The sequence below is a fragment of the Ranitomeya imitator genome, chromosome 2, assembly GCF_032444005.1.
Source record: "Ranitomeya imitator isolate aRanImi1 chromosome 2, aRanImi1.pri, whole genome shotgun sequence".
NCBI lineage: Eukaryota > Metazoa > Chordata > Amphibia > Anura > Dendrobatidae > Ranitomeya > Ranitomeya imitator.
The window spans coordinates 753,204,888-753,230,723 of NC_091283.1; the positions used below are offsets into that span (position 1 = coordinate 753,204,888).

At 41.5% G+C, this 25,836-nt stretch overlaps 1 protein-coding gene and 1 long non-coding RNA gene across 2 annotated transcripts in view; one reads left to right on the plus strand and one right to left on the minus strand.

Moving 5' to 3' along the window:
* The window catches only part of LOC138665641 (uncharacterized), a 199,025-nt gene that overhangs the window by 164,969 nt on the left and 8,220 nt on the right, over nucleotides 1-25,836 (plus strand). Inside the window, exon 2 of the long non-coding RNA XR_011318504.1 lies at nucleotides 7,274-7,315. This is a non-coding gene — a long non-coding RNA (uncharacterized lncRNA). The remainder of the gene's footprint in view (nucleotides 1-7,273; nucleotides 7,316-25,836) is intronic.
* Nucleotides 13,473-25,836, minus strand: part of ADAMTS14 (ADAM metallopeptidase with thrombospondin type 1 motif 14) — a 247,040-nt gene continuing 234,676 nt past the window's right edge. Inside the window, exon 24 of the mRNA XM_069753303.1 lies at nucleotides 13,473-14,049. Coding sequence (XP_069609404.1) covers nucleotides 13,508-14,049 — 542 coding nt within the window. The 3' untranslated portion in view covers nucleotides 13,473-13,507. The remainder of the gene's footprint in view (nucleotides 14,050-25,836) is intronic.

Consider the following 25,836-nt stretch of genomic DNA (forward strand, 5'->3'; position numbering starts at 1 on the left):
CCTGATGGCTGCACCACTATACTAGGCCTAACGATTTTTAAGTGGAAATCTGGCCTTTTGATCTGCTTTGTTGGGTGTAGTGGAAGACCTGTTGGTCTCTATTATACTATTTCTACACTCATGAAATGTATGCCACTTCGGTGGTGTCTGGCCCTCAGTTTTTGGTGTGGGTACTGTGTGGGGACCATTGTTGCTGTGGTTTTGCTGGTGGAGTGGTGCAGTCTGGAGTCATGGGGACTCAGTCTTGCAGCAAGGGCGCTGTGAGACACCAGGCTGTCTGCCCTGCCGGTGCATTGTCGCTGAGGCAGTGGTCAGCACACGACTCCATTAGGGTGATAAAGACACACTAAGCGGTTTGCCGTGACGTAGTGGGCTTCAAACAGTCTGATCAGAATGTTAAACTAAGACCCTTATATTCAGTTATATATACACTGCTCAAAAAAATAAAGGGAACACTAAAATCCCACATCCTAGATATCACTGAATGAAATATTTCAGTTGTAAATCTTTATTCATTACATAGTGGAATGTGTGAGAACAATAAAACCTAAAAATTATCAACGTAAATCACAACTAATATCCCACGAAGGTCTTGAGTTGGAATGATGCTCAAAATCAAAGTGGAAAATGAAGTTACAGGCTGATCCAACTTCAGTGGAAATGCCTCAAGAAAAGGAAATGATGCTCAGTAGTGTGTGTGGCCTCCACGTGCCTGTATGACCTCCCTACAACACCTAGGCAAGCTCCTGATGAGGCGACGGATGGTCTCCTGAGAGATCTCCTCCCAGACCTGGACTAAAGCATCCGCCAACTCCTGGACAGTCTGTGGTGCAACGTGACGTGGGTAGATGGTGCGAGACATGATGTCCCAGATGTTTTCAATCGGATTCAGGTCTGGGGAACGGGCAGGCTAGTCCATAGCTTCAATGTCTTCATCTTGCAGGAACTGCTGACACACTCCAGCCCCTTGAGGTCTGGCATTGTCCTGCATTAGGAGGAACCCAGGGCCAACCGCACCAGCATATGGTCTCACAAGGGGTCTGAGGATCTCATCTCGGTACCTAATGGCAGTCAGGCTACTTGTGGCGAGCACATAGAGGGCTGTGCGGCTGTGCTCAGTGTGAACCTGCTTTAATCTGTGAAGAGCACAGGGCACCAGTGGCGAATTTGCCAATCCTTGTGTTCTGTGGCAAATGCCAAGCATCCTGCACGGTGTTGGGCTGTGAGCACAACCCCCATCGGTGGATGTCGGGCACTCAGACCATCCTCATGGAGTCAGTTTCTAACCATTTGTGCAGACACATGCACATTTATGGCCTGCTGAAGGTCACTTTGCAGGGCTCTGGCAGTGCTCCTCCTTGCACAAAGGCTGAGGTAGCGGTCTTGCTGCTGGGTTGTTGCCCTCCTACGGCCCCCTCCACATCTCGTGGTGTACTGGCCTGTCTCCTGGTAGCGCTTCCAGCCTCTGGACACTATGCTGACACACAGCAAACCTTCTTGCCACAGCTTACATTGATGTGCCATCCTGGATGAGCTGGACTACCTGAGCCACTTGTGTGGGTTGTGGAGTCCGTCTCATGCTACCACAAGTGTGAAAGCACAACCAACATTCAAAAGTGACCAAAACATCAGCCAGAAAGCATTGGTACTGAGATGTGGTCTGTGATCCCCACCTGCAGAACTACTCCTTTATTGAGTGTGTCTTGATAATTGCCTATAAGTTCTATCTGTTTTCTATTCCATTTGCACAACAGCATGTGAAATTGATTGTCAAACAGTGTTGATTCCTAAGTTCACAGTGTGATTTCACAGAAGTTTGATTTACTTGAAGTTATATTCTGTTGTTTAAGTGTTCCCTTTACTTTTTGAGCAGTGTATTTTTGCCTAGCAGCATTAGATCAATCTATGGTTTGTGAAGATGCTGTTCATTCTCTTTTTCAGCATATTGAAAAGACTTGGGCTGCTGCAGACCAATAAGGAGAAATTGAGGAAGAAAAGAGAAACAAATGAGTGAACTTGTGCTGTCCTCAAAGACTGATGAGAAGACAAAAATCCAAGTATTGGGGTTTATCTGTCAACGCGTTTTGAAGTATTAAACCTTCTTCATCAGGATAAACCACGATCCTGATGAAGAAGTTTTAATACTTTGAAATGCATTGACAAACCGCAATGCTTGGATTTTTGTCTTTTCATCAGTCTTCGACGGCAGCACAAGTTAACTCACTTGTTTCTATTTTCTACACCAATAGCCAAGGCATTTAAATGTAGAAAAGCCTGTAGAAAAAAATCACAGGAAGATTGCGCAAGACTTTACTAAATCTTTATTTGGGATGATTGAAAACTGTTCCAGAGATGAGGTCTTTCCATTTCTGATACCAATAATACAAACATAACATAATTATAGCATCAATATTAATACATACAACATTTTTTGGCATTTTTAAAAAAAGGAAAAAAGCTTTTTACATGGTTATAAATGTTTAAAAAAACAACAAACACAAAATCAATAAATATAGCAAATTAAAAACTCTGACTCTTATATGTACAAAAACTATACAATTCATAACACTGGACATTGCTACTGCACAGGAATGAGTAATATGATAAGTGGGAAGCATCTTTGAATGCACACAGCTACACATGGCATTTGCTTCATTATGTGAAAGGAAGGAAGCCTCCATTAAAATAAAGTCTACTATAAGTGAAAATTCAATATTTAAAAAGTCAAATTTCAAAAAGAAACTGCTACAAATACACTAATAAGTCAAGCTAACTAGAAGAAGAGGCATTGTCTCTGATATTTGAAATTAAAGTCTACGTCTGTTGCATGTCAAGTGGCAGTCAATGATGTCACATTCCTTTGGACAATGGGATATGACTTTGCAGAGGCAGAGGTAGCACCAAAAACCAAGAGAAGATATATTCATTTCATGAAAAATGTTTAATAACTAGATAACCCATTGAATTATTTTAGCAAATATATGTAACAAATTAGATTTTAGTGCTTTTACCGAAATTGAGCCAGCTTCACGGTAAAATTAGGAAGATCTGTATCATACACCATCCTTCCATTTATTCTTTTCACCAAAACCAGATTTTAGAAGATGGCACCAGGCAAAATGTCCCTAAAAAAATATTTTTTATGTTATAGAGTCATCACGGATCCCCCAATGGCGTAATCACATGTCAGCATTTGGTCTGTATTTTTCATCAGTATTTGAATGCCAAAACCAGGAGTGGGACTTACAGACAAAATACTATAATTGAAAGATTGACACTTCTTCCTGGCTTTGGCACAGAAATACTGATCAAAAATACTATTGTATGAAAAAAGCCTAAGGTGGAATTCAGGTGTCCGAATACAGGTCATAATTTCTGTACTGGACGCTGACCTTCTAACCAAACTCAACAAACTACCACGCATACAGTGGCATGTAAATGTTTGGGCACACCTGATCAAAATTATTGCTATCATGAAGTAGAAGATGAAATGATCTCTAAAATGCCTGAAGTTAAACATGACACATTCACCTTGTAATTTAGGCAACAACAACAACAATATATATATATATATATATATATATATATATATATATATATATATATATATATATATATATTTCATCTTTTACATTTTTAAAAATATAAACAGGAAAATGGTAAACAGGAAAATGGGTAGATGAAAAAGTTTGGCTACCCTGCATGGTTCGTACCTAATAGCATCCCCTTTTGCTAGTATCACAGCTTGTAAACACTTTTTGTAGCCAGTCAAGAGTCTTTCAATTCTTGTTTGAGGGATTTTCATCCATTCTTCCTTGGAAAATTCATCCAGTTCTGTGAGATTCCTGGGTTGTCTTGCATGCACTACCATTTTGAGGACTAGCAACAGATTTTCAATGATGTTCAAATCAAGGGACAGTGAGGGCCATTGCAAAATCTTCAGTTTGTGCATTTTGAGGTAGTCGATTGTGGATTTTGACGTGTGTTTAGGATCTTTATACATTTGTAGAAGCCATCCTCTTTTCAACTTCAACTTTTTTTAAAAGATGGTATTATGTTTGCATCATGAATTTGTTGAAATTTCATTGAATTCATTCTTCCTTCTACCTGTGAAATGTTTCCCATGTCATTGACTGCAACACAACCCCAAAGCATGACTGATCCACCCCCATGCTTAATGGTTAGCAAGATGTTCTTTTCCTGAAATTATATGCCCTTTTTTCTCCACACATACTGTACATTTGATCATTGTGGCCAAATAGTTCTATTTTAACTTCATCGGACCATGTGTTTTCCGAAATGCATCAGGATTGTTTAGATGCTCTTTTGCATACTTCTGACGCTGAACTTTATGGTGAGGATGCAGGAGAGGTTTAATTTTGACGACTCTTCCATGAAGGCTATATTTGTGCAGGTGTCTCTGAACAGCAGAACAATGTACCACAACTCAAGTGTGTGCTAAATATTTCTGAAGGTCTTTTGCAGTTAAGTTGGGGTTCTGATTTGCCTCTCTAGCAATCCTGCAAGCAGCTCTCACTGAAAGTTTGCTTGATCTGCCAGACCTTTTTTGACTTCCAATATTCCTGTTAACTGCCATTTCTTAATTACACTTCGAACTGAGGAAAGGGCAACTTGAAAATGCTTTGCTATCTTCTTACAGCATTTTCCTACTTTGTGGGCCACCATCATTTCATTTTCAGAGTGATAGGCAGTTGATTAGAAGAACCCAACCCATGCCTGCTGTTTTTTAGCACAACATTAGAGGGGACACAGTTTTTATAAAGTTGTTAAGTGTGCATCACCTGGCCTTTCCTAACAGTGATAGTGAACAAGCCATAACCCTAACAGGCAAATTAAGGTCTGAAACCTTGGTCAAATTTATCTGAGCACACAAATCTCCATGGGTGCCCAAACCTTCGCATCAGCCCATTTTCCTCTTTGTAATTTTTAAAATGTAAAAAATTACCATATATATATATATATTTGCCTAAAATACAAAAAAGTGTCATCTTTAACTTTAGGCCTTTTAGATATTATTTCATCTTCAACTTGCTTAACAGTAATTTTGACCATGGGTACCCAAACTTTTAAATGCCACTGTGTATGATACTGTTGACTTTTGGTCAGGAGACCCGCGGTCATTCCGAAGTCATGGTAAGTCCATGATATACCAATTTCTGATTTCACTCTTAGGCTAGTGAGAAACCAGTCCAAGCTTGTGTTATTGGACATTTGGTTAAAGGGATTGTCCATGATTTGAAAAACATGGCTGTTTTGTGTAAGACAGCACCACACCTGTCCAAAGGTTGTGCTTGGTATAATAGATCAATATAATTAACTTAACTTTAGGTCAGCTGATATGTCAGATACATTCAATACCCAAATGTGGCTGTTTGTTTTTTTAAGAAAGCAGACATATTTTCCTAATCCTTGACTAACACTTGAAATATAACATGGTAGTGTTCTTTAATGAAATAAAGATGAGTTACTGGTGACTTGTGTCTGCATATATATTTGGTTTACTTTTGCATTGATTTTTTTTTCTCCCCAATGAGCTTTTATAGACAATTAGGAATATCATCCTTACACAATGCAAGGGAAGTTGCCCTTGTTTAAGAAGGACTGTGTTAGATGTTTAAAATGATTCTTACTGGTATATAGGACGTGTTCCAAAATCAAAAACATTTTCATTGAAAAGATGTGATACTCTTTGTATCTTAAAGGGGTCATTCACTATTAGCATAACCCTTTTTTAAATGCCAAGTCCCCTGAGTAAAATAAGAAAAGCCAATACTTGTTTCTCCACCAGTGCCATCCCATGAATGTCAGCACCGGGTCACCCAATGCCTGCGTGACATTGTTATACCCCGTGAGCGCTGCAGCCATTGATCAGTTGCTGACCAGCTGCTACCTTTACCATTTCATCACAGCGAACATTTATTACTCTGATTGAATATTGAAGGGCAGCACCATTCAATGACTGGTGATTGGCTGCAGCGCTCATATATTGTGACACAAACACTGGGAGGCCACTGTTATTGCACTGGAACTAAGGAGGAGTATAAGCGTTTCTTATTTTACTTTGAGGACTTGGGTATTTAAGAAGGGGTATTCCAAGTAGTGTGTAGCTCCTTTAACTAAAGATTGTCTATTAAATAGTTTTTCCATGATTTAATTACATGGGTAAAAGTCTCAATTTTTCACTCCGTGAAAGATTAAAGATAACTTATTTTCAGCTTGTAAAGATGCCTGTAAATTGCTGATGCATACAGATTTCCCAATGTGTCCTATTAATAGCCAATTTCTGCAATTTCTACATACTCTTACATGAGGATAGGGAATCAATTCCAATGTTACATAGCTAAATGCAATAAACAACTCCAATGTTTCCAACTGGAAACTTATTCAAGTTATGCTTAACTGTTCAATTATCATTTTGGCTTTAACAACTAATAGTATTGGATACAGGATCCTACTATCTTTGGTAGATTTACAAGAGCACCATGCATATTAACCCATTACTTGCCAAATTAAAATTTTTACAAGTACAGATTTTTCAGAAAAGGGTGTCCCAATATTTAATTAAAAATGACAATGACATGATTTCCTATTTTGAAAACATTCATTTTACAAACACAACACAAAAAATTGGACCTAATTATAAAAATTATAAAATCTTAGTTGCTGGAAGCTAAAGATTAGGCGCTCCAAAAAAGGACGTTGGTAGATAATGGGTTAATAGGAAAGCTACTGATCAGTTCTTATAAAACGTTATTTTTGGTTTAATTTAAAGAAAAATATTTCTTGAAAAAGATGGTCTCCATTTTAAAAAGCTTGGCTTACATCTGCATTCAGGACTCTGCCAGACATTTTATTTAAGTCAGTTAACTATTGTAAAGATCCATTCTATGTCTGTCTGTCTATAAACAGAAGTTATGACACCTAGTGCTGAAATGAGGATTGCATTGATGAAATGTTCTGAATATGCCAGCCGCAGATACATGCTTGTATATACTGTATGTTTGGAAATAACACAAGTAATGTATATAGTAAAATGTGATTTTACGAATTATATACTATTAAAAAGTGTTACTGGAGTTTGCTGTCACAACAACACTCTTCTAATGTACGTAAATAGAACCAAAGTTATAAATATAAAAGGATAGTTTTTTATATGTGTAGATATTACAAAACATTTTGAGGGTTTGCCTATGCTTTTTTTTAAGTTACCAAGGGCCTAAATAAATAATAAAAACCACATTCTTACCCACAGATTCCTTGTTGCTCCTTTACACCACTGCCCAAGCTTAGGAAGGTGAGTATATGTTTTATTGCTATTTTAGAGCACACTCGGGACCTTGGTAAAATAAAAGAAAAAGGGTTGGAAAACCCTTAAAATTGTCCAAATCGAGACTTTATTAAGCCACTACCTTGCAAATAAGGTCTAGCATAACTAAATGTTGCCAGTGAGTGAATATGAGCATTATACCACAATGAATGAATATGAGAGTCATTCTAAGTGCATTCTATAGGCGCCATTGGTGAAATTACCAACACTTCTGAACTTTTAATAAATCTCATTGGGACTCTTTTGTCAGATTATAATGCGTATTGCAGCCTTGCTGTAGTACTTCCATAATGGGGTTTTCAATGCTTTTTACAACAATCTCATGGATTGATATAGAAACTGTCAGTAAGAAATAACTCCACATGCTTCTGTGTAAAATTGGAGGCTGAAGGAGGTTGAAGAGGTTGTCCACTACTGTAGCATTGATGACCTATCCTTAGGTCATTAAAGTCTGATCAGTCGAGGTCAACAGCCAGCATCCCCGCCAATCAGCTGTTATCAGTGTCAGCGGCCACCAGCCCTTATTACTCACTTCCGGAGCTGGCCGTCTTCTGATAGTGGCCATCACAGGGTATTATACATCCGCCTCCTATCGATTTGAATAGGAGACCGATGAGTAGCACAGAACCTTGGCCACTATCAAAATACAGTCCGCTCCACGAGTGGGTACTGCCGACCTTTCCTATTTCATATAGTCAACAAAACTTATACCAACCTAAGGTGAGGTAAAATGGATACTTTTTGAAAGAACTATACTAGTCTCACAGGCAATACTATGTCTACACAATATAGATCAATGCATTTGAATATTTTACAATTGTCACGGTATGTACCGTATATATATTACAAAATATGTAATACTAAAGTAAGTATTGTTTTTTTGGGAAAAAATGTTACTTTTTCATTTGGATTTAGGTAAACAAGGAAGCTATTATCTGAAAATAAAATAGTAAAGTATATACGAGTAAGAGCTGACAGAAGATTTAAAGAACCACTACAAGAAAAATGAATACACTGAATTATCCTAAGAGCATGCCCAGGGATGGCAGTGCATGACACAGGAATTAAATGCAAATGAGCTCACCTCCAGAGGGAGGAAAATTGCCTCTCTAGTGACAGCTTCAGGTACAGTAGCTACCTTGTAAGTCAATGTCTCCTTTCCATTTAAAGCAGTGTTCCCAAACAATGGTTTTCGAGAGCCAACAGCAGGTCATGTTTTCAGGATTTCCTTAGTATTGTACAGGTGATAATTTCATCTGGACACACAACAATTCTATCACCTGTGCAACACTGTGGAAATCCTGAAAACATGATGTGTTGGTGGCTGTTGAAGATTGAGGTCGGGGAACACTGATTTAAGGGCTTGTAAAGAAAACCAGCCAGTTGAGGCACAGCCATCTGTAGCCAGCTATTTCAGAATATTTCCTCCTTGTCAGTAGAGGAGAGGGTACCAACTGGCTGGGTGAGATGCTTTAATTGCAGCTTTATTTGGGGAGATCCAGCTATTGTAAGGGTAACCCTGTTCTGTATTGATGACGAGCGAAGAAACTGAAAGAAACCAAGCTGACTTCTATGAACGACTATGACACTTTCTGCCTGCATTATGCTATATATATAAATATATATATAATATATATATATAGAGAGAGAGAGAAAGAACACAGCAGCACATGTGCATGAATCTAGGCCATGTGAAAACACAAAACACAGACAAACATGCAATATAGATTATACTTCTCAAAAATATTTTTTCACAAATTGTTTCAAAAAATTTTTTTTTCATAAATCTTACAGTAATAGATGAAAATGAAGGTTCTTAGCGCATAAATTGGCCAATTCATGTATGCCCATCAACAATGGCAAGGTAACCTCCCTCTGATGGGTCCTACTCTACTGTACATGCCACTTTTGGGCCACCAGCCTACATCTATGGACAAAACATGTCACTCTCAGGCTAAGCCTACAATTTATGGGCAGGTAGAGCTGAGATTATGGCCACCTGGCATACATGAATTGGCCAATTTATGCGCTAAGAACCTTCATTTTCTGTAAGTTTTATGAAAAAAATTTTTTTTTTTAAAAAGTGTGAAAATTTTTTTTTTTTAGAAGTATAATCTATATTGAATGTTTGTCTGTGTTTTCACATGGCCTAGATTTATGCACATGTGCTGCTGTGTTCTTTTTTGTCTATATAATACAGTTTTGCAGCATGCACATGTTCACATTAGGAGTGCTGGTTGTTTATATATATATATATGTATATATATATATATATATATATATATATATATATATATATATACTGTATATATATACTGTATATGTATATATAAAACCCACAACTTTTATTTTTCTACTACATCTAGCTTGAATATCTGTTTTTACTAGACAAATTCATAAATAACATTTTGCAGCAGTGCAGTTCGACCCAACAACATTTCTTTTTTTTTTCTTATACAATTACATTGATAAATATTATACATCTGACTCGGCAAGAAAGCAAAGTAATATCTGAAACTTATATAAAAACTTCATATAGAATATCTCTCCACTGTTTTTTCTAAAATCAATGGTAATGTATTAGGGGGTCTGATTATTGCAGAAGTAAGACGTGCATATAATTTGTGAAAGTTATTCATAACAAAGCCAGAAAAAAGGGAGAAAAAGGCAAGGCACTCGGAAATAGATAATATTATAATAACACGTTATCACATGCACAAACAAAATCAAAAACTTGTAAAGTAAAACGGAATTGAAAAGGCAGAAATCCAAGTGTTGGGCATATTTATTGTAAAATACTCTACTCATTTACCAAACATATCTCAAAGAATTGTTATTTCTCTCCAAATGCTCAGTTTGGAACATCATTAGGTAGCACCCCTCTGTTTTAAACTTCTCTATACCAGAGGTAGTACGTTCGACCCTGTGGAACACACTTTGCCAAACTAACAAAATGATAATAAACCTGATGTCCGATGCAACCAACAGCAGTTCTTTGACGCTACATTTCAAGCTACTTTTTTCTTTCAACTCACATAAAATATCACTTCTTTCCAATGAAAGACAAAGTTGCTAAAAAATCCAATATATAGAATGCACAAAACTTTAAATATCTGTTATATGTTTACACCGTGATAAAGTAACTTTGCCCAGGTTGCCCAAGCATACAATATATGTTGCATCTCAATCATCCTTGACAAGCCTTTTTAAATTATGATTCAACTGCAGTATTAAGGCACCACTCCAGTGTTTTTTTTATTTCAGCACTGGAGTGGTGCCACTAATGTAAGTTCCTTGCCCCTAGTCTTATACTCACTAGCTGCCGTTTTTCATCTGTTGTCAGTGCCGCTCCGGTTGTCTTCTGCAGTTTGTGACCTGGAAGATTGTTCAAGTGTTTGCTGGGTGACTCGGAAGTAACTACTCAATGTAAGTCTGTGAGGAACAGAATTACGTTCTTATAGACCTACATTTAGAGCTTGTTACCGTTGCCTTTATCTTCCGGTCAGTCAGTTTCCATCACAAGACAGCGGATCATGACCGTGGCAGCATCTGAAACACCTGAAGACAGTGACTGGTAATTATATTATTTGCTGCAGGAAACTTACATTAGCGGCACCGATCCAGTGCTGAAATAGAAGAAAACCCTGGAGTGGTGCTTTAATATGAAAGTAAAGGCAGAATGTTCTCAACCCTCCCTTTATGGGATGAAGTAGCAGTGATGGAAGGTTCAAGTATTTGCCTTTGGGCTTCGTCCCGCTCCATAAAAAAATATATACATCAAGTGACAGACTTTGGTGCCACGTAGTTAGCATGCAGTTATTGGATGGTTTATCTAGTCAAGAAGCCATCTTTGGAAATCACTGAACTAGCAACATCACCTTTTTATTGGAACAATTGTAGTCCTAAGTAGTTCAGACCACTAAATAAATGCAACTTAGTTTACGAACGTGGGTCAAACTTGGAAGTGACTAAATTAACTAAACTTTCATTCTTGATATGTGTTATGAACTTTGACTTGGAATGGTGGTTGCGAATTTCTTGCTTCTTATCTAATTACAAAAGAGTGAGAAGCAAAGATACAGCCTGACCTCTTCCACCATACTGCTGGCATCCCAAAGGCTCCTAAGTGACATCTGTAGCACATGCGTTTAAAACAAATGGCAAAGATTAAGTGAGATGCTTTGCTTCACATTTTGCACCATGACCTAAGAGCTTCAAGTTACAGTACATATCTTATAGATGAAAAATTCTGTTTCACTGACACTTTCATAAGAGCCTGTCTCATAGACATTAGGGAAGAAGGGTGGATTTGCTAAAGGATTCCAACTAGGTTCACTTCTTCACCCTTGAGGGCAAGAAAATGAGACAAAAGTTAAAGTAAGCATTAAAGGCCAGGATAAGATCTTGGATTTTAAAGTTGTCTCAGATGTCTTTTGTGAAAAGAGACCGTTTGCATTCTGAGAGAGTATGTCAAGTCATTAGGAGCACATAGTATACAGCTGTCTGGGGAACTAGAATTGGATAACTGTGGCTTAACCTTCATGTTTGGGTTGTGACACTCGTATTTATGGACCGCTTTGCCGCTTTCCCTTCTATTATTTTCTATGATACCACTAGTTTACGCCATGTATGTGAGGGTGTAATAAAATTCTTGAAATGTGAGCTATACTAGCAAATAATTATCTGCTTGTTTGTCTTTTACCCATCCAAAATCACATGCCATGCAGTCCTAATTCACATCACATTGCACCATTGAAATGTCTGTCTTAATAAATATAAGTGGACTCAAACTTGCTCTTAACTAGCATTGCTATCAGTTAGGCTCTTTCAAGTCTAAAGTATTGAATATTGGGATATGGGAGAGAAAACCTAATTAGAAATAGCAGAGTATTATTGCATTCCAATGGATTTACTGATGGAAGGTTATTCTTGTATTTTACAGAGCAAACCGTTATAAACAGTGAAATATATGCTTGCATATACTCAGTTATCCCATAATCAGAATGTAGTTTATGTGATGGTACCCTCAATCTCTTCTAATTCCAATGATAATAATCTAGCGGCAATAGATTATATAAACTAAAAGGAACCTCTCACTTGATTGCAGTGAGTTATATCTAAAAAGTCGGCTGCGAACTGTAGGAATAAATGGGACTAGTCTGGCACCACTCCAAATTATTTTTTCCCCAAGCTAGTTGGTTGACAGGTCTCTCCTTATGTACACATATGGGAGAGACTTGTCAATGAACTAGAGCAGTGCGGGGATCACACCAGATTAGTCTCTTCTATTGCTATGGTCTCTGGCTGACTCTTTAAACTAAGTTTTCTCTGAAATGCTGGAGCATCTTATATATGCTGGAGCATGCTGAAATGCTGGAGCATCTCTGTAATCATGCAACCAGGCTCTGATCCATGCTGCTCATAGCTTGAGCAGCATGAATAGACTATCAGGTTCATTTTAACGTGGTATTGTAATGTCACTGTCCTAGTGTGTATGTATATATATATATATATATATATATATATATATACAGTACATATATATGTGTGTATATATATATATATATATATTATACATATATATATATATATATATATATATATATATATATATATATATATATATATATATATATATATATATATATATATATATATATATATATATATATATATTAAAGGGCCCTTGGAGCTTTGAAAATCAGAACATTTCACTGCCTCTGGCCCGACTTCATTGAGGTACAGAGACTGATTAGATACAAATACAGCACCACTTACATGTATAACCATGGCAGTTCGAAAACTATTCTAAACTAAATAAAGCACCAGGTTTCAAGTTCTTCATAACTCAAAAAAAAGAAAAAAAGCGACCACTGGCCTGAAGAACTGAGGTGACAGAAATGTATCCGTTTCTTTTCTGCGTTCTGAATCCAGGTAGTAGCACCCTTATGACGACATAAAGTGCATTCACGCACTGTGAGGTAAAAATAAAGGGCCATATGAACTAAGGCCCAGACATTTTGTCATAGCATTAAAATTCTGTCATTTCTCAATGACTGAAAAGTGCTACCTATAAAGTAGCCTTTTCTTACTATTTTTATGTTAAAAAAATGTTCCCAGTGAGGTTGCCCCGCTACTCTTTAGCGTTTGTATGGCGGCTCATGTAGCCATTGTGCGCTCTTCTTCAGTATCTTCCCTTCTTCGTCTTAGCACTTCAGATGATGCCAATGTACCAACCCTGCTTTGTTTATTGACTAAGGTTTTATTAATTGGTATACCTAGGTTCTCAATAAGTCCACCATTGATTTCCTCAGAACGTTGCTTACCCACATTGGTAAATGAGTTGTTTGTCCCTTGCACCATTGAAAATCCACTGGTACCATTGTTGGCTGCTGAATCCTGGTGAGTTTGTTCAGCTCCAAGGGCAGATAATGGTGCATCCACTGGATTGTTACCTACTGAGGTTTCAGCTGAGACAATTGTTGGAACAAGGGTTACCGGTGGGATAGGACTAGGAAGGATAGCACCTTCAGGTGCCCGGAGTTCCAAAGCTGCATGTTCTGAACTTGGAGTCAGGCTGGTAGGAGCAATCTTCTTACTGCAGGATTCACAGCACATCTTGTTGTACCCAGGTATAGAGCAGTATCGTGCCAAAACTTCCATCTGACAGAATATGGACTTGTCTCCCTGGCATGAGTCTTCTGTAGAAGAAATAATTGTTTGGTTAATCCAATCATATTAATCAAGTTTTACAGGAAAATATTCAGTTTGAGAACATTCACATTGCTCATGGAAAAATTAAAGCAACTGCGTAATTCTTGGTTAAGGCAACTTCTTCACATGTTTTAATAAATCTTCACCATAGGATTGTGAATACTGCATTCTATTGTATCGATATATCGTATCATCGTATGTGTTGTTGTTTTTGTAATTCTACTAATGTGTACTGTGCGATTGAGCTGGGTGAGATGTCAATCCGAAAGTGAGCCAGTGTGGTGTGGGTTGAGAAGCACAGCAACATTTGTGAGGCTACAGCTGACCTACTAGGTATTAGATGGCATGTCAGTCTGTGAGGGGCTAGTGACCTACATGTATTGCGTGATCGGATAGCATGAGGCCTCTCAGATGATCTGGATGGATCTGTCCTGTCATTTAACGGACAGTACACTGTCTCTGTCCTGGGTTCGAATACAACAAATGACATCTGCAAGCAGTTTGTATGTTTTCCCCTTGTTTGCGTGAGTTTCCTCTGGGTTCTCCTGTTTCCTCCAACAATTCAAAGACATACTGATAGGGAATCAACAAATGTTTATTCAAGTCATTTTCCCAGTGAGTTATCACTGTTATTGCAGCAAGTACTGTTCAGGTTATATTCTAAGGTGTTATGTATTTTGTAGCAACTGACAAGCATAATAGTGCCACCTAGTGGGTACTGCAATCTAGAAGCTGGCAAGTGAGTTGGAAAATAACATATGAAGATGGTTCATATACAATACATAATATACATTCACCACGATTTGCTTTTATTCTCTTTCTTGTAGCATTTTACTGGCAGAGATGTTATATGAGGGCCATGTGAGCACTGTCCCTGTTCATCTTATTGCTTAGTGTCTACTTCAATTTACATCAGGCCATTATGCCACCCTCATGGAGTCAGTTTCTGGCAAACATGCACACCAGTAGTCAGCTGAATATAATCTCTCAGGGGCTATGGCAATAATAATAATAATAATAATAATTTTTATTTATATAGCGCCAACATATTCCGCAGCGCTTTACAAATTATAGAGGGGACTTGTACAGACAATAGACATTACAGCATAACAGAAATACAGTTCAAAACAGATACCAGGAGGAGTGAGGGCCCTGCTCGCAAGCTTACAAACTATGGGGAAAAGGGGAGACACGAGAGGTGGATGGTAACAATTGCTTTAGTTATTCGGACCAGCTATAGTGTAAGGCTCAGGTGTTCATGTAAAGCTGCATGAACCAGTATGTAGCAGTACAGACACAGAGGGCTAATACTGTTCCTCTGTTCCTCTCCACAAAAAGAAGCAGATACTGGGTTGATGCCAATTTAATGCCTTGCTTTGTTCTCCTCGAGGAATGGCCTGTGTCCTGGTATTTGCTCCATGCTCTTGAGATTGTGCTGGGAAACACAGCAAACATTTTTGCAACAACATGTGTGGATGTCACCAGAAGTTAACCACCGGGGGTGGAGGTGATCCTGATGAGTCTTAGATACCAGAGGCGCACACGGACTGTATTGTGATGTCAGGGCAGGAAGAGGAGGCTGGTGACTCTCAGCGTGAGACGTGTGAGAACTGAAAGGATGATGATGAGGTTGTAGATCCCACTTGGTGTGAACCCAGAGCACTACATCCTAAGTCCCAACTCTGGCTGTGGCCAGCATCGGTCATGAGTGTGCAGTTCGCAGGAGCGGCAAGGGTTGCCTAGCCTGGGCCTTTTTTTAAGACCGAAAGGATGACCCAACTCACGATATCTGCCAAGTTTGTAAAAAACCTCAGCAGAGGCAGAAGTTGCAATAATTTGACAACTACATGCATGAATTGGCAATTGCCCGATCAACATGCCTTAGTGTGAGAATTTCACTGCTCTAAATTGCGGACTAGCGGACCTCGCCATCCACCAGCCATCCCATCCTGGATATCTGCTGCTTCTTTCTCCTCTGTCATCATGCCAGGTCTTCTCACACATGTCTCCGACCGCAGAAACTCTACTTGTTTACCCCCTACAGTCGGGGGGGAGTGAGAGCCTGTCAGCTGTTACGGAAATGGACATGCATGCTGTTTTTGTGTCACCTAGCACAACATATCTTTTTCAATACACCATAACATCTCAGCCTGCACACTTCCTTCACCGCTTCTGGCTCCTCCACCTCCTGTAGGCCCTCCACCTGTGCTCTCAACCAACCTCTCACTTAATCAGACACACGTTCCAACAGTGCAGATAGAATCCCTCCCACGTACATACTGCGCAGCCATCGCTCACCACAATCAGACAGTGTTCAAATTATTATACCTTGGAGATTGCAGTCACACAGCTCAAGAGTTGTGGACAGCTATCCAGGTCGAGTTAGAGCAATGGCTTTCTCCACTGAACCTGGTGGCTTACCTACGCTGGGGTAACCTCACACATGTGCCTTATATGGCTCATGTCCTTAAAGGGAACCTGTCACCTGAATTTGGCGAGACCGGTTTTTGGTCATATGGGCGGAGTTTTCAGGTGTTTGATTCACCCTTTCCTTACCTGCTGGCTGCATGCTGGCCGCAATATTGGATTGAAGTTCATTCTCTGTCCTCCGTAGTACACGCCTGCACAAGGCAATCTTGCCTTGCACAGGCGTGTACTACGAAGGACAGAGAATGAACTTCAATCCAATATTGCGGCCAGCATGCAGCCAGCGGGTAAGGAAAGGGTGAATCAAACACCTGAAAACTCCGCCCATATGACCGATAACCGGTCCTGCCAAATTCAGGTGACAAGTTCCCTTTAAACTGGTGGTGCAGCAATTTCTCCACCACTATCCTGGCCTGGATGCACTGCTACATAAAGCATGGTCGCTGTATGCTCACTTTCGACAACCGCACCCTGCAGGTCATCGACTTGCATCGCTACAGAGGTCTTTAGGCCTACCGGTTAACTGTCTGATTTGCAATGTTCCGACATGGTGGAATGCTACTCTGCAAATGTTTCAGCGACTATGGCAGCAGCGATGAACCCTAGTTCAGTATGTCCTTTTGCATAGCCTGGGCCAACGCAGTCCAGACATGGGGCAAATCACGGTTGCGGAGTGGGTGCAGATGAAAGACCTCTGCATCCTTCTGCACAGTTTTGAAATAGCTACTAAGATGGTTAGCACTGACGGTGGTCATCTACATGCTGGAGCACACTTTGAATAGTCTGCATGAGGAGGTGTTGGTTCCAGAGGAAGAGTTGGAAGCAGAAGAGGATGCAGAAGGGATAGCAATATCTTAAATTTCCACACCATGGACTTGGAGCTCATGGAAGCGCCTGACATATGAGCAACTTCTTACTGCACTATCTGCAACATGATGTCCGTATTCTTAGGGTTAGAAATAGTGCTGACTACTGGATTGCCACTCTGTTAGATCCACAGTACAAGAGTAAATTTAGCCAAATGCTTCCCCCCTGGAAAGGGATACACACATGCTGGAATATCGAAATATGCTTGTAGACAATCTTAAGAGTAGTTTTCCCAAAGACACCAATGAGGCACACATTGTGCATCCCAGTTCTAGAGGTCCAACCCTGGGAACGTCAAGGCGTCATCACAAAAACATTAGCAGCTGCAGTGTAAGTGGCATAAGCAATTTCTTTGCGTCATTTCACACATTTTTTAGACCAGCCCGTGCACAATCAGAACAGAGGACAAGTCTGACACATTGAGAATGACTGGAGAGGATGGTGCAGATGTATCTGGAGCTCAATATCAATGCCATCAGGGGTGGGTTGGACCCTTTTGCATTTTGGTCTTCAAAAATGGAAGAGTAGCCTGAGCTTGCCTGTCACTCCTTGGAGGTTTTGTCATGCCCGACAGCCAGCATTCTTTCAGAACGTGTCTTCAGCACTCATCAAGATGAACAAGTCATGGATCTCCAATGACTTTTATAACCCAGTCACAGACTAGGCAGACTTTGCGATGGTGTTGTTTTTAGTGTCATGCATTGATCTCACGTTATTGCAGTCTGTAACACCACTGTCGTGGCTTCTGTGCCTGTTGTGGCTACTGCTGCTGATGTTACAAACAATTTTATGAAATGTGGAGACTCAAAGTTGGGTCTCCAGGTGGTTGGATGACTGTTGTAGAAGGTGTGTCAGATGCCTATTATACTTTAGTGGTGTGTGACAATAATTTTTTGAAATGTAGAAATCCCAAGTTGGGTCTCCATCTGGTGGGTTGCCTGTGTAAGTAGGGCTCAGACAGGAAGACCTGCACTTACGTTCACTCAACTACCTGTGTTACTTTCCTTACATTTTTCTTCCAATAGTACTCTATGAAACGGATGTTTGTGCCATCTGAGTGTGGCTGGAATAAATAAATAAATTTGGAGCTATTGCATGAGGTATCAGGGCTCCCAGTTAAGAAGGCTTCCACCACTCACTTAACCACCAGGTCCTCATTGAAACTTCAATTCAAAGCTGTAATGCTGGCCCAGACCCTGATACCTCATGCATTACCCATTGTTGACTGCTCCTGTGTCATTTGCAATTTTCTACTGTGGGTCAATTGATGCTACTTTTCATGGTGTCTGCCCCTAATTTTAGCTGTTTGGGAAGATTTTTGTTACTCCTTAAGGTGTTGTGTATACGTTTGTGTATTTGTTTGGTTTGGCATCCGATTGAATGTAATGGGGTTTGGGTACGTTCGACAAACCTTAAAAGGCTCACTCATCTCTAGTGTTGATTTTCACTATAGTGAGGTGCCTCTGGTTTAGTCAAACTTGCATGACATTAAAACAAATGTCCATGAAGTTAGCGATATCTACACTAGATGGCAGTATTACAGTACTGATAATCTCCAGCTTGTCTACAACTACAGTGACTTACATGGATCTACCATAAATGCCACATATGCAAGCTATAAAGCCTTACTTACTTATTAATCATACAACTTCAGGGTTATTTTCTCATGTGGCAGCTTTTTCAGTGACGAGTTCATAGACTGAGAAAACCTATAACAAGAGAACTGGCAGACACAGACACAAGAGGGTCTCTGTGCAGGAACAGTAAATGGACCCTTTGCAATCCAATAACCCTTTGTACCCCAGTAATTCACCAGAACACAAAATTCCACCTGCTTTGGAAGTGGTACTGGACCCCCTTACCTCTTGGGCCTTGGTGCGGCTAGAGAAAAATGGCATAGCCACCTCCCCTTCATATGCTAGAAATACTGTAATTGTGAAAATGACAAGTCCTCAGGGCCGGGTTAGGGGCAGGCAGACCAGGCGGCTACCTAGAGCCCCTGCTCCTACAGGGGCCCCCAGCCGGTGGCGTGCCACTCCCTGCATCGCACATTCAGCTTATCGGCATCATAGATGCTGATACAGTTTAAAGCAGTGATGGAGGAGAGAGCGTCAGATGATGCTCCATCTCTCATCACTCCCCTCTGCTTGTAACTCAGTGGGCACACAATGATGTCACTTCATCGTGCGCCATGCTGTGCCAGCAGTGGAGCTGATGAGACCAGAGCAGAGCCAGGAGCAGCGCAGGGAACTAGAAGGAGAGGTGAGTATTGAGTATCTGCATTATAGTGTGTGTGTGTCACGGCCGCCTCTGCTGCCGGGTCCACCGTCGCTTCAGCTCGTACATACCTGCTCTGGCACGGGTCCGCCGCCGTCTTCTGTTGCTTATATAGATTCCGGGTCAGTCGGGAACTTTATCCAACTCAAGGCAGTTAGGAGATTGTGGATTCTGGTCAGATCCCTGGAGACTCCTCGACAGATTGCGTCAGTCGATGCCCAACCTCTGCAGGAGTCCGTTACGTTGGTTACTGAAGAATTGGAACTCCAAATTGGAATCCTGCATCATGAGAAGATCATCTTCTATGTGCTGCCTTCTTTGTCTCACACGTTTCTTCTTGGACTTCTGTGGTTAAGGACTCACGAGCCTTGTATTGACTGTCGGTCTGGCGAAATCCTGCGTTGGGGTCTCTTCTGCCAGAGTAACTGTTTGCTTCCTGTGTTACCAAGAGAATCTTCTCATCCTATCTCAGGGTCCTCCAATTTGCCTTCCGCGTATTTGTCTTTTATGGATGTTTTCAATAAGAAAGAGGCTGAGACCTTACCTCCGCATCGACCCTACGACTGCCCAATTGATCTAGTTCCGGGCTCTACTCCTCCCCGAGGTTGAATCTACCCGTTGTCTCCTGCCGAGACTCAAGCCATGACTGAATACATCCGGGAGAATTTAACCAAAGGTTTTATTCGCAAATCCTCCTCCCCTGCAGGTGCAGGTTTTTTCTTCGTTAAGAAGAAGGATGGGACTCTTTGTCCGTGTATAGACTACCGTGGCCTCAACAATCTCACAATCAAGAACAAGTACCCGCTACCACTCATACCTGAGTTGTTTGATCGCCTGAGAGGAGCCTGAATTTTCACAAAATTGGATCTTCGTGGAGCTTACAACTTCATCCGTATTCGTTCATGAGACGAATGGAAAACTGCTTTTAACACCCGGGATGGTCACTATGAGTATTTAGTCATGCCTTTCGGCTTATGTAACACTCCAAGCAGTTTTCCAGGAGTTTGTGAATGATGTTTTCCGAGATCTACTCTACTCCTGTGTGGTGGTGTACTTAGACGACATTCTGGTGTTCTCCGCTGACCTTGCTTCTCACAGAAGAGATGTCCGTCAAGTGTTCTACCCTTCTTAGAGAGAATCGTCTCTATGCCAAACTCGAGAAATGCGTTTTTGAGCAGTCTTCGCTACCATTTCTTGGCTATATCATTTCTGACTCTGGCTTGCAAATGGACCCGGAGAAAGTGTCTGCTGTGCTTTACTGGCCACGCCCTCAGGAAGTCAAAGTAATTCAACGTTTTCTTGGGTTCGCCAATTACTACCGGCAGTTTATTCCACATTTCTCCACTCTGGTCGCCCCAATCTCTGCTTTGACTCACAAGGTGTCCAATCCCCACATCTGGTCTTCTGAAGCTGAAGATGCTTTTCGGTCTCTGAAACATGCATTTGCCTCGGCTCCTTTACTCCGTCGGCCTGAGATCAACAAACCCTTTATTCTTGAGGTAGACGGCTCTGCCATTGGAGCTGGTGCAGTACTCTTCCAGAGATCTTCTTCCAGATGATTGGCTACTTGTGGTTTCTTTTCCAAAATCTTCTCCGCCTCGTAGAGGAACTACGCCATTGGTGACAAGGAACTATTGGCCATAAAATTGGCGCTGGAGGAGTGGCGTTATCTCTTAGAGGGAGCTGTTCACCCTTTCAAGATCTTTACAGACCACAAGAACCTTGAATATATCCGCTCTGCGCAAAGACTGAATCCCCGACAAGTCATTATTCTTTGCTCATTTTGACTTTGAACTACATTTCCATCCTGGCGACAAGAACTTTAAAGCTGATGCTTCGTTCTGGTCATTTCTTGCATCCGATGTTGTAGAGGAACCAGCACAGATCGTGGACCCCAGCAAAATTATTCTTGTGGCTCCGGTCAGCTTGTCTACTTTACCACCAGGTAAAACCCTTGTCCGGGTGAACGAGAGGTCTCGCGTCCTACGTTGGGGCCATGCCTCAAGACTGGCCGGCCATGTCGGGTACAAGAAAATGCTCTCTCTCATCTCGCGTCATTATTGGTGGCCATCCCTTCTTTCAGATGTTCGAGGTTTTGTGGCTTCGTGTCCGTCTTGTGCTAGGAACAAGGTTCCCAGACATCTGCCCTCCGGTCTCCTACATCCTCATCCAGTTCCTTCAGTCCCATGGCAACATATCGCTATGGACTTTATTACTGATCTGCCTCAGTCCTCTGGTCATACAGTCATTTTTGTTGTTGTGGATCGATTCTCCAAGATGGCTCACTTCATCCCTTTGCCTAGATTGCCCTCCGCTCCTGAATTGGCGAGAATCTTCATTTCTCATGTCTTCCGGATTCATGGCTTTCCGTTGCACATAGTCTCTGATAGAGGAATTCAGTTCACTTCTCGTTTCTGGCGGGCTCCATGTAAATTAATGAATGTTACCCTGGATTTTTCTACAGCTTATCATCCTCAGACCAACGGACAAGAAGAGCGCACAAACCAAATACCGATGACTTATCTTCATCATTTTTCCAACGCTCATCAAGATAACTGGTCTGATTTGCTTCCGTAGGCTGAGTTTGCTTACAATAACCACATCAATGAGTCTTCTCCAAGTCTCCATTCTTCATCGTCTATGGGCAACATCCTGGTATCCCTCTGCCGGTACTCCGTGTCTCGGGTGTGCCAGCGGCTGATCTTCTGTCCGAGGAGTTCTCCAGGGTCTGGCAGGAGACCAAAATCGCCCTGGAACAGGCTCAGGCCAGGATTAAGAGACATGCCGATAAACGACGTCTGGATTCTCCTGTAATTCACTCAGGCGATAAAGTGTGGTTGTCCTCCAGGTTTATTCGTCTTAAGATTCCCTTGTATAAATTGGGTCCACGGTACATTGGTCCTTTTGAGGTTGTGTCTCGTATAAATGATGATTCCTACAAGCTGAAATTGCCCGCTTCTCTTCGCATACCTAATTCTTTTCATGTTTCTCTTTTGAAACCAGTTGTCTTCAATCAGTTCCATGTTTCTCCTGCTCAAACTCCTTTACCTGTCTCTGATCCAGATGTTTTTGAGGTTAAAGACATCCTTATCATGAAAAAGTCGAGAGGTAAAACTCTCTTTTTGGTTGATTGGAAGGGTTTTGGTCCCGAGGAGAGGTCTTGGGAGCCCCGTGAGAACATACAAGCTCCTCAGATTTTAACCAGGTTTCTCTCTGGTCTTAGAAAAGGGGGGAGTAAGAGGAGGGGTACTGTCACAGCCGCCTCTGCTGCCGGGTCCACCGCTGCTTCTGCTCATATTTACCTGCTCCGGCGCGCTCCTCCTGTTTCTCTAGCTGCCGGGTCTGCCGCCGTCTTCTCCAACTTTTCTCACCCACGGCGGCGCGTTCCTCCTGCAGGCACACGTCCTCTTCCTGGTTCTCGGCGGGTGTGCACACACACTCCTCACTCCAGCACCTCTCTGCGCACGCGCACCTTGCTTTCCTGAACTACAGGCGCTCCATACTTTTTCTCTATGATCCTGGGAGGACTCTGACCTGGAAGTCCTTCAGCATATCTTGTATATAAGGTAATTCCTTCCTCTGCTCTTTGCCTGTTTGTCAATTGTCCTTATTTGACCCAGGTCCTCTATACCTTGCTCCGTCCTGTGTCTCCGCCATTCCCTGTCTGTCCTGGTCGTCCTCCATATCCAGTCTGTCCTGTGTCTCCACCATTCCCTTTCTGTTCTGGTCGTCCGCCATATCCAGTCCACTCTGTGTTTCAGTCACTGTCACTCAGTCCTGTGTCTCTGCTGTAGCCACTTCCGCGTCCTTCCTCTCCTGCTTCCTGTTCCCTGGTATCAGCTTCCACGGCAATAGTCTCCCTCGGGCCTGCCCCTAACGCTCCCTGTATAGGGGGTGGTCCAACTGGTAAGCTCACCCTTGGCAGGTTCATTGTCGCGGTACTGTGGGTTCACTCTTGGGTTCGGAAGTTCTGATAGTGTGTGTGTGTTGTGGGAGGCTGCATTATACTGTGTATGTTTATGCATGTGTATATACAGTATGTATGCATTATACTGTGTGTGGGGGACTCCATTGTAATGTGTGTGGTGGGCTGCATTATACTCTGACTGGGCTGCATTATACTCTGAGGGGGGCTGGAGTATACTCTGAAGGATGCTGCATTATACTCTGAGGGGGGCTACAGTATACTCTGAGAGGGGCTACAGTAGACTCTGAGGGAGCTGCATTATACTCTGAAGGGTGCTGCATTTAACTCTGAGGGGAGGCTGCAGTGACCCTGAGGAAGGGCTGCATTATACCCTGAGGGGGACTGCATTATACTCTGAGGAGGGCTGCAGTATACTCTAAGGTGGAGCTGCATTATACTCTGAGGAGGCTCAGTATACTCTGAAGGATGCTGCTGTTAAGGCTAGTGGAACATACCGAGTATAAGTAGGAAGCAACAAGGTGTGTTCGCAGTCTGGGGTCCACCGTGCAGATATATCTGCTGCAAAGTAATGGCGGATAAACTCTGAGCTCACATGTGGGTTATGCTTCACCCCGTGTGAACTGAATGAGATCTCTGTTGCTGCACAGAGTCGCGCTGTACACAAAAACTATAAACCTAAGTAGGGTTGTGCTTGCAAGCAAGCCAACGGCTAATTGCCCCCACTGACGCTAACTGCCTGCCTGAGTGTACAGTCCCAGCACTACAGTCTCACACCACATGTATAAAGGGTGGTATAGTATCCACATTTGGTACTAGCGCATGACCGTGCGGCCATGTGAATGTTTTATAGTTGCAGCTCTTCAGGACCTTCCTGGAGAACCAATAGGAGCTGCTACAGGGCCTGAGCGTGTGACCCCCGGCCTCTAATGAGAGGTCCTCCCGTGGACACTAGAGCTAAAAATTGAACAATTTTATTAAAGAACCATATGAAAGAATACAAAAAAAAATACAAATAAGAACCAAGTAAAAAGATGCAATGAAAAAATGAAAAGGCGACACTAGTGCCCCCCGAGGAAGCAGTACCTGCGAAATGCGCGTCGGGGCTCCTCTTTCCACACACGGCTGCAGGTTGGTACTCTTTGTACGTGCCGTTTTATCAGCGATATGCAGGCTTGTATTAGGGTCCACCTATTTAACTATATGGGACTTTCCCTCTAATGATTGATCCATGCCCATGGTTTTTTGACAAGCTTTAGCTATATGGTATACCCTGCTGAATCAAGTTCGCACTAGGCACTTTATTGGTACCTCTCAGTATACTTATTGTTGCACCAGGCACTTTACTTGATACTCTCCTGTATACTTTGTATCTCCCTGCATTAGTACTTTACTATATGGTATACCCTGCTGCATCAAGTTCACACTAGGCACTTTATTGGTACCTTTCAGTATACATATTGTGGCACCAGGCACTTTACTTGATACTTTTCCTGTATACTTTGTATCTCCCTGCATTAGTATTTTACCTATGAGCATTTATTATATATTTATTGTCTATTGTTACCACTTGCTCAGCCATTTATTTATAATACATCAATATGGTTCCTATTGTTTGCACATTGCATTATGTATTACCCTATTGACTGATGTATGCTACTCATGTGCATACTTACACTTGTGGTATTAGTACAATTGACTGTTTTTGCTCTTTAGTGCAGTATCACGTCCGTGTGTGGCACTAGTGTCGCCTTTTCATTTTCCATTGCATCTTTTTACTTGGTTCTTATTTGTATTTTTTTTTGTATTCTTTCATATGGTTCTTTAATAAAATTGTTCAATTTTTAGCTCTAGTGTCCATTTTTCTTTTGGGTGTCTATTATATGTATTATGGTGGAGCATTTACCTCCAGTGCCCTCTTTGTAGGTCTATTGTGGGAGGAACAAGCCCCACTAAAAAGGGACTGCTTCCTGGTAGTCAGGGAAGTACAGTACAGTAACCAAGGTCAAATTCAAGTTGCAGTGGTAGGCCTTACTGAAATCTCTTGCAAACATTTCTATAATGTCTGGAGCTCAAGCCTCGGTACAGGTACTACAAAGAGTGCATTATCCACTGGCATACAGGGGACAATGGATGCAGTACCTCAAGAAGGGAAGATAATGGATCCTGGGTATACTGTGGGACTGGATGGGAAAGTCCTGGGGCTGACATTAAATATAGGGATAGTCCAGGAAGAATGAATAGTAATGCTGAAGGCATACTGAACTAAGGAAACAAG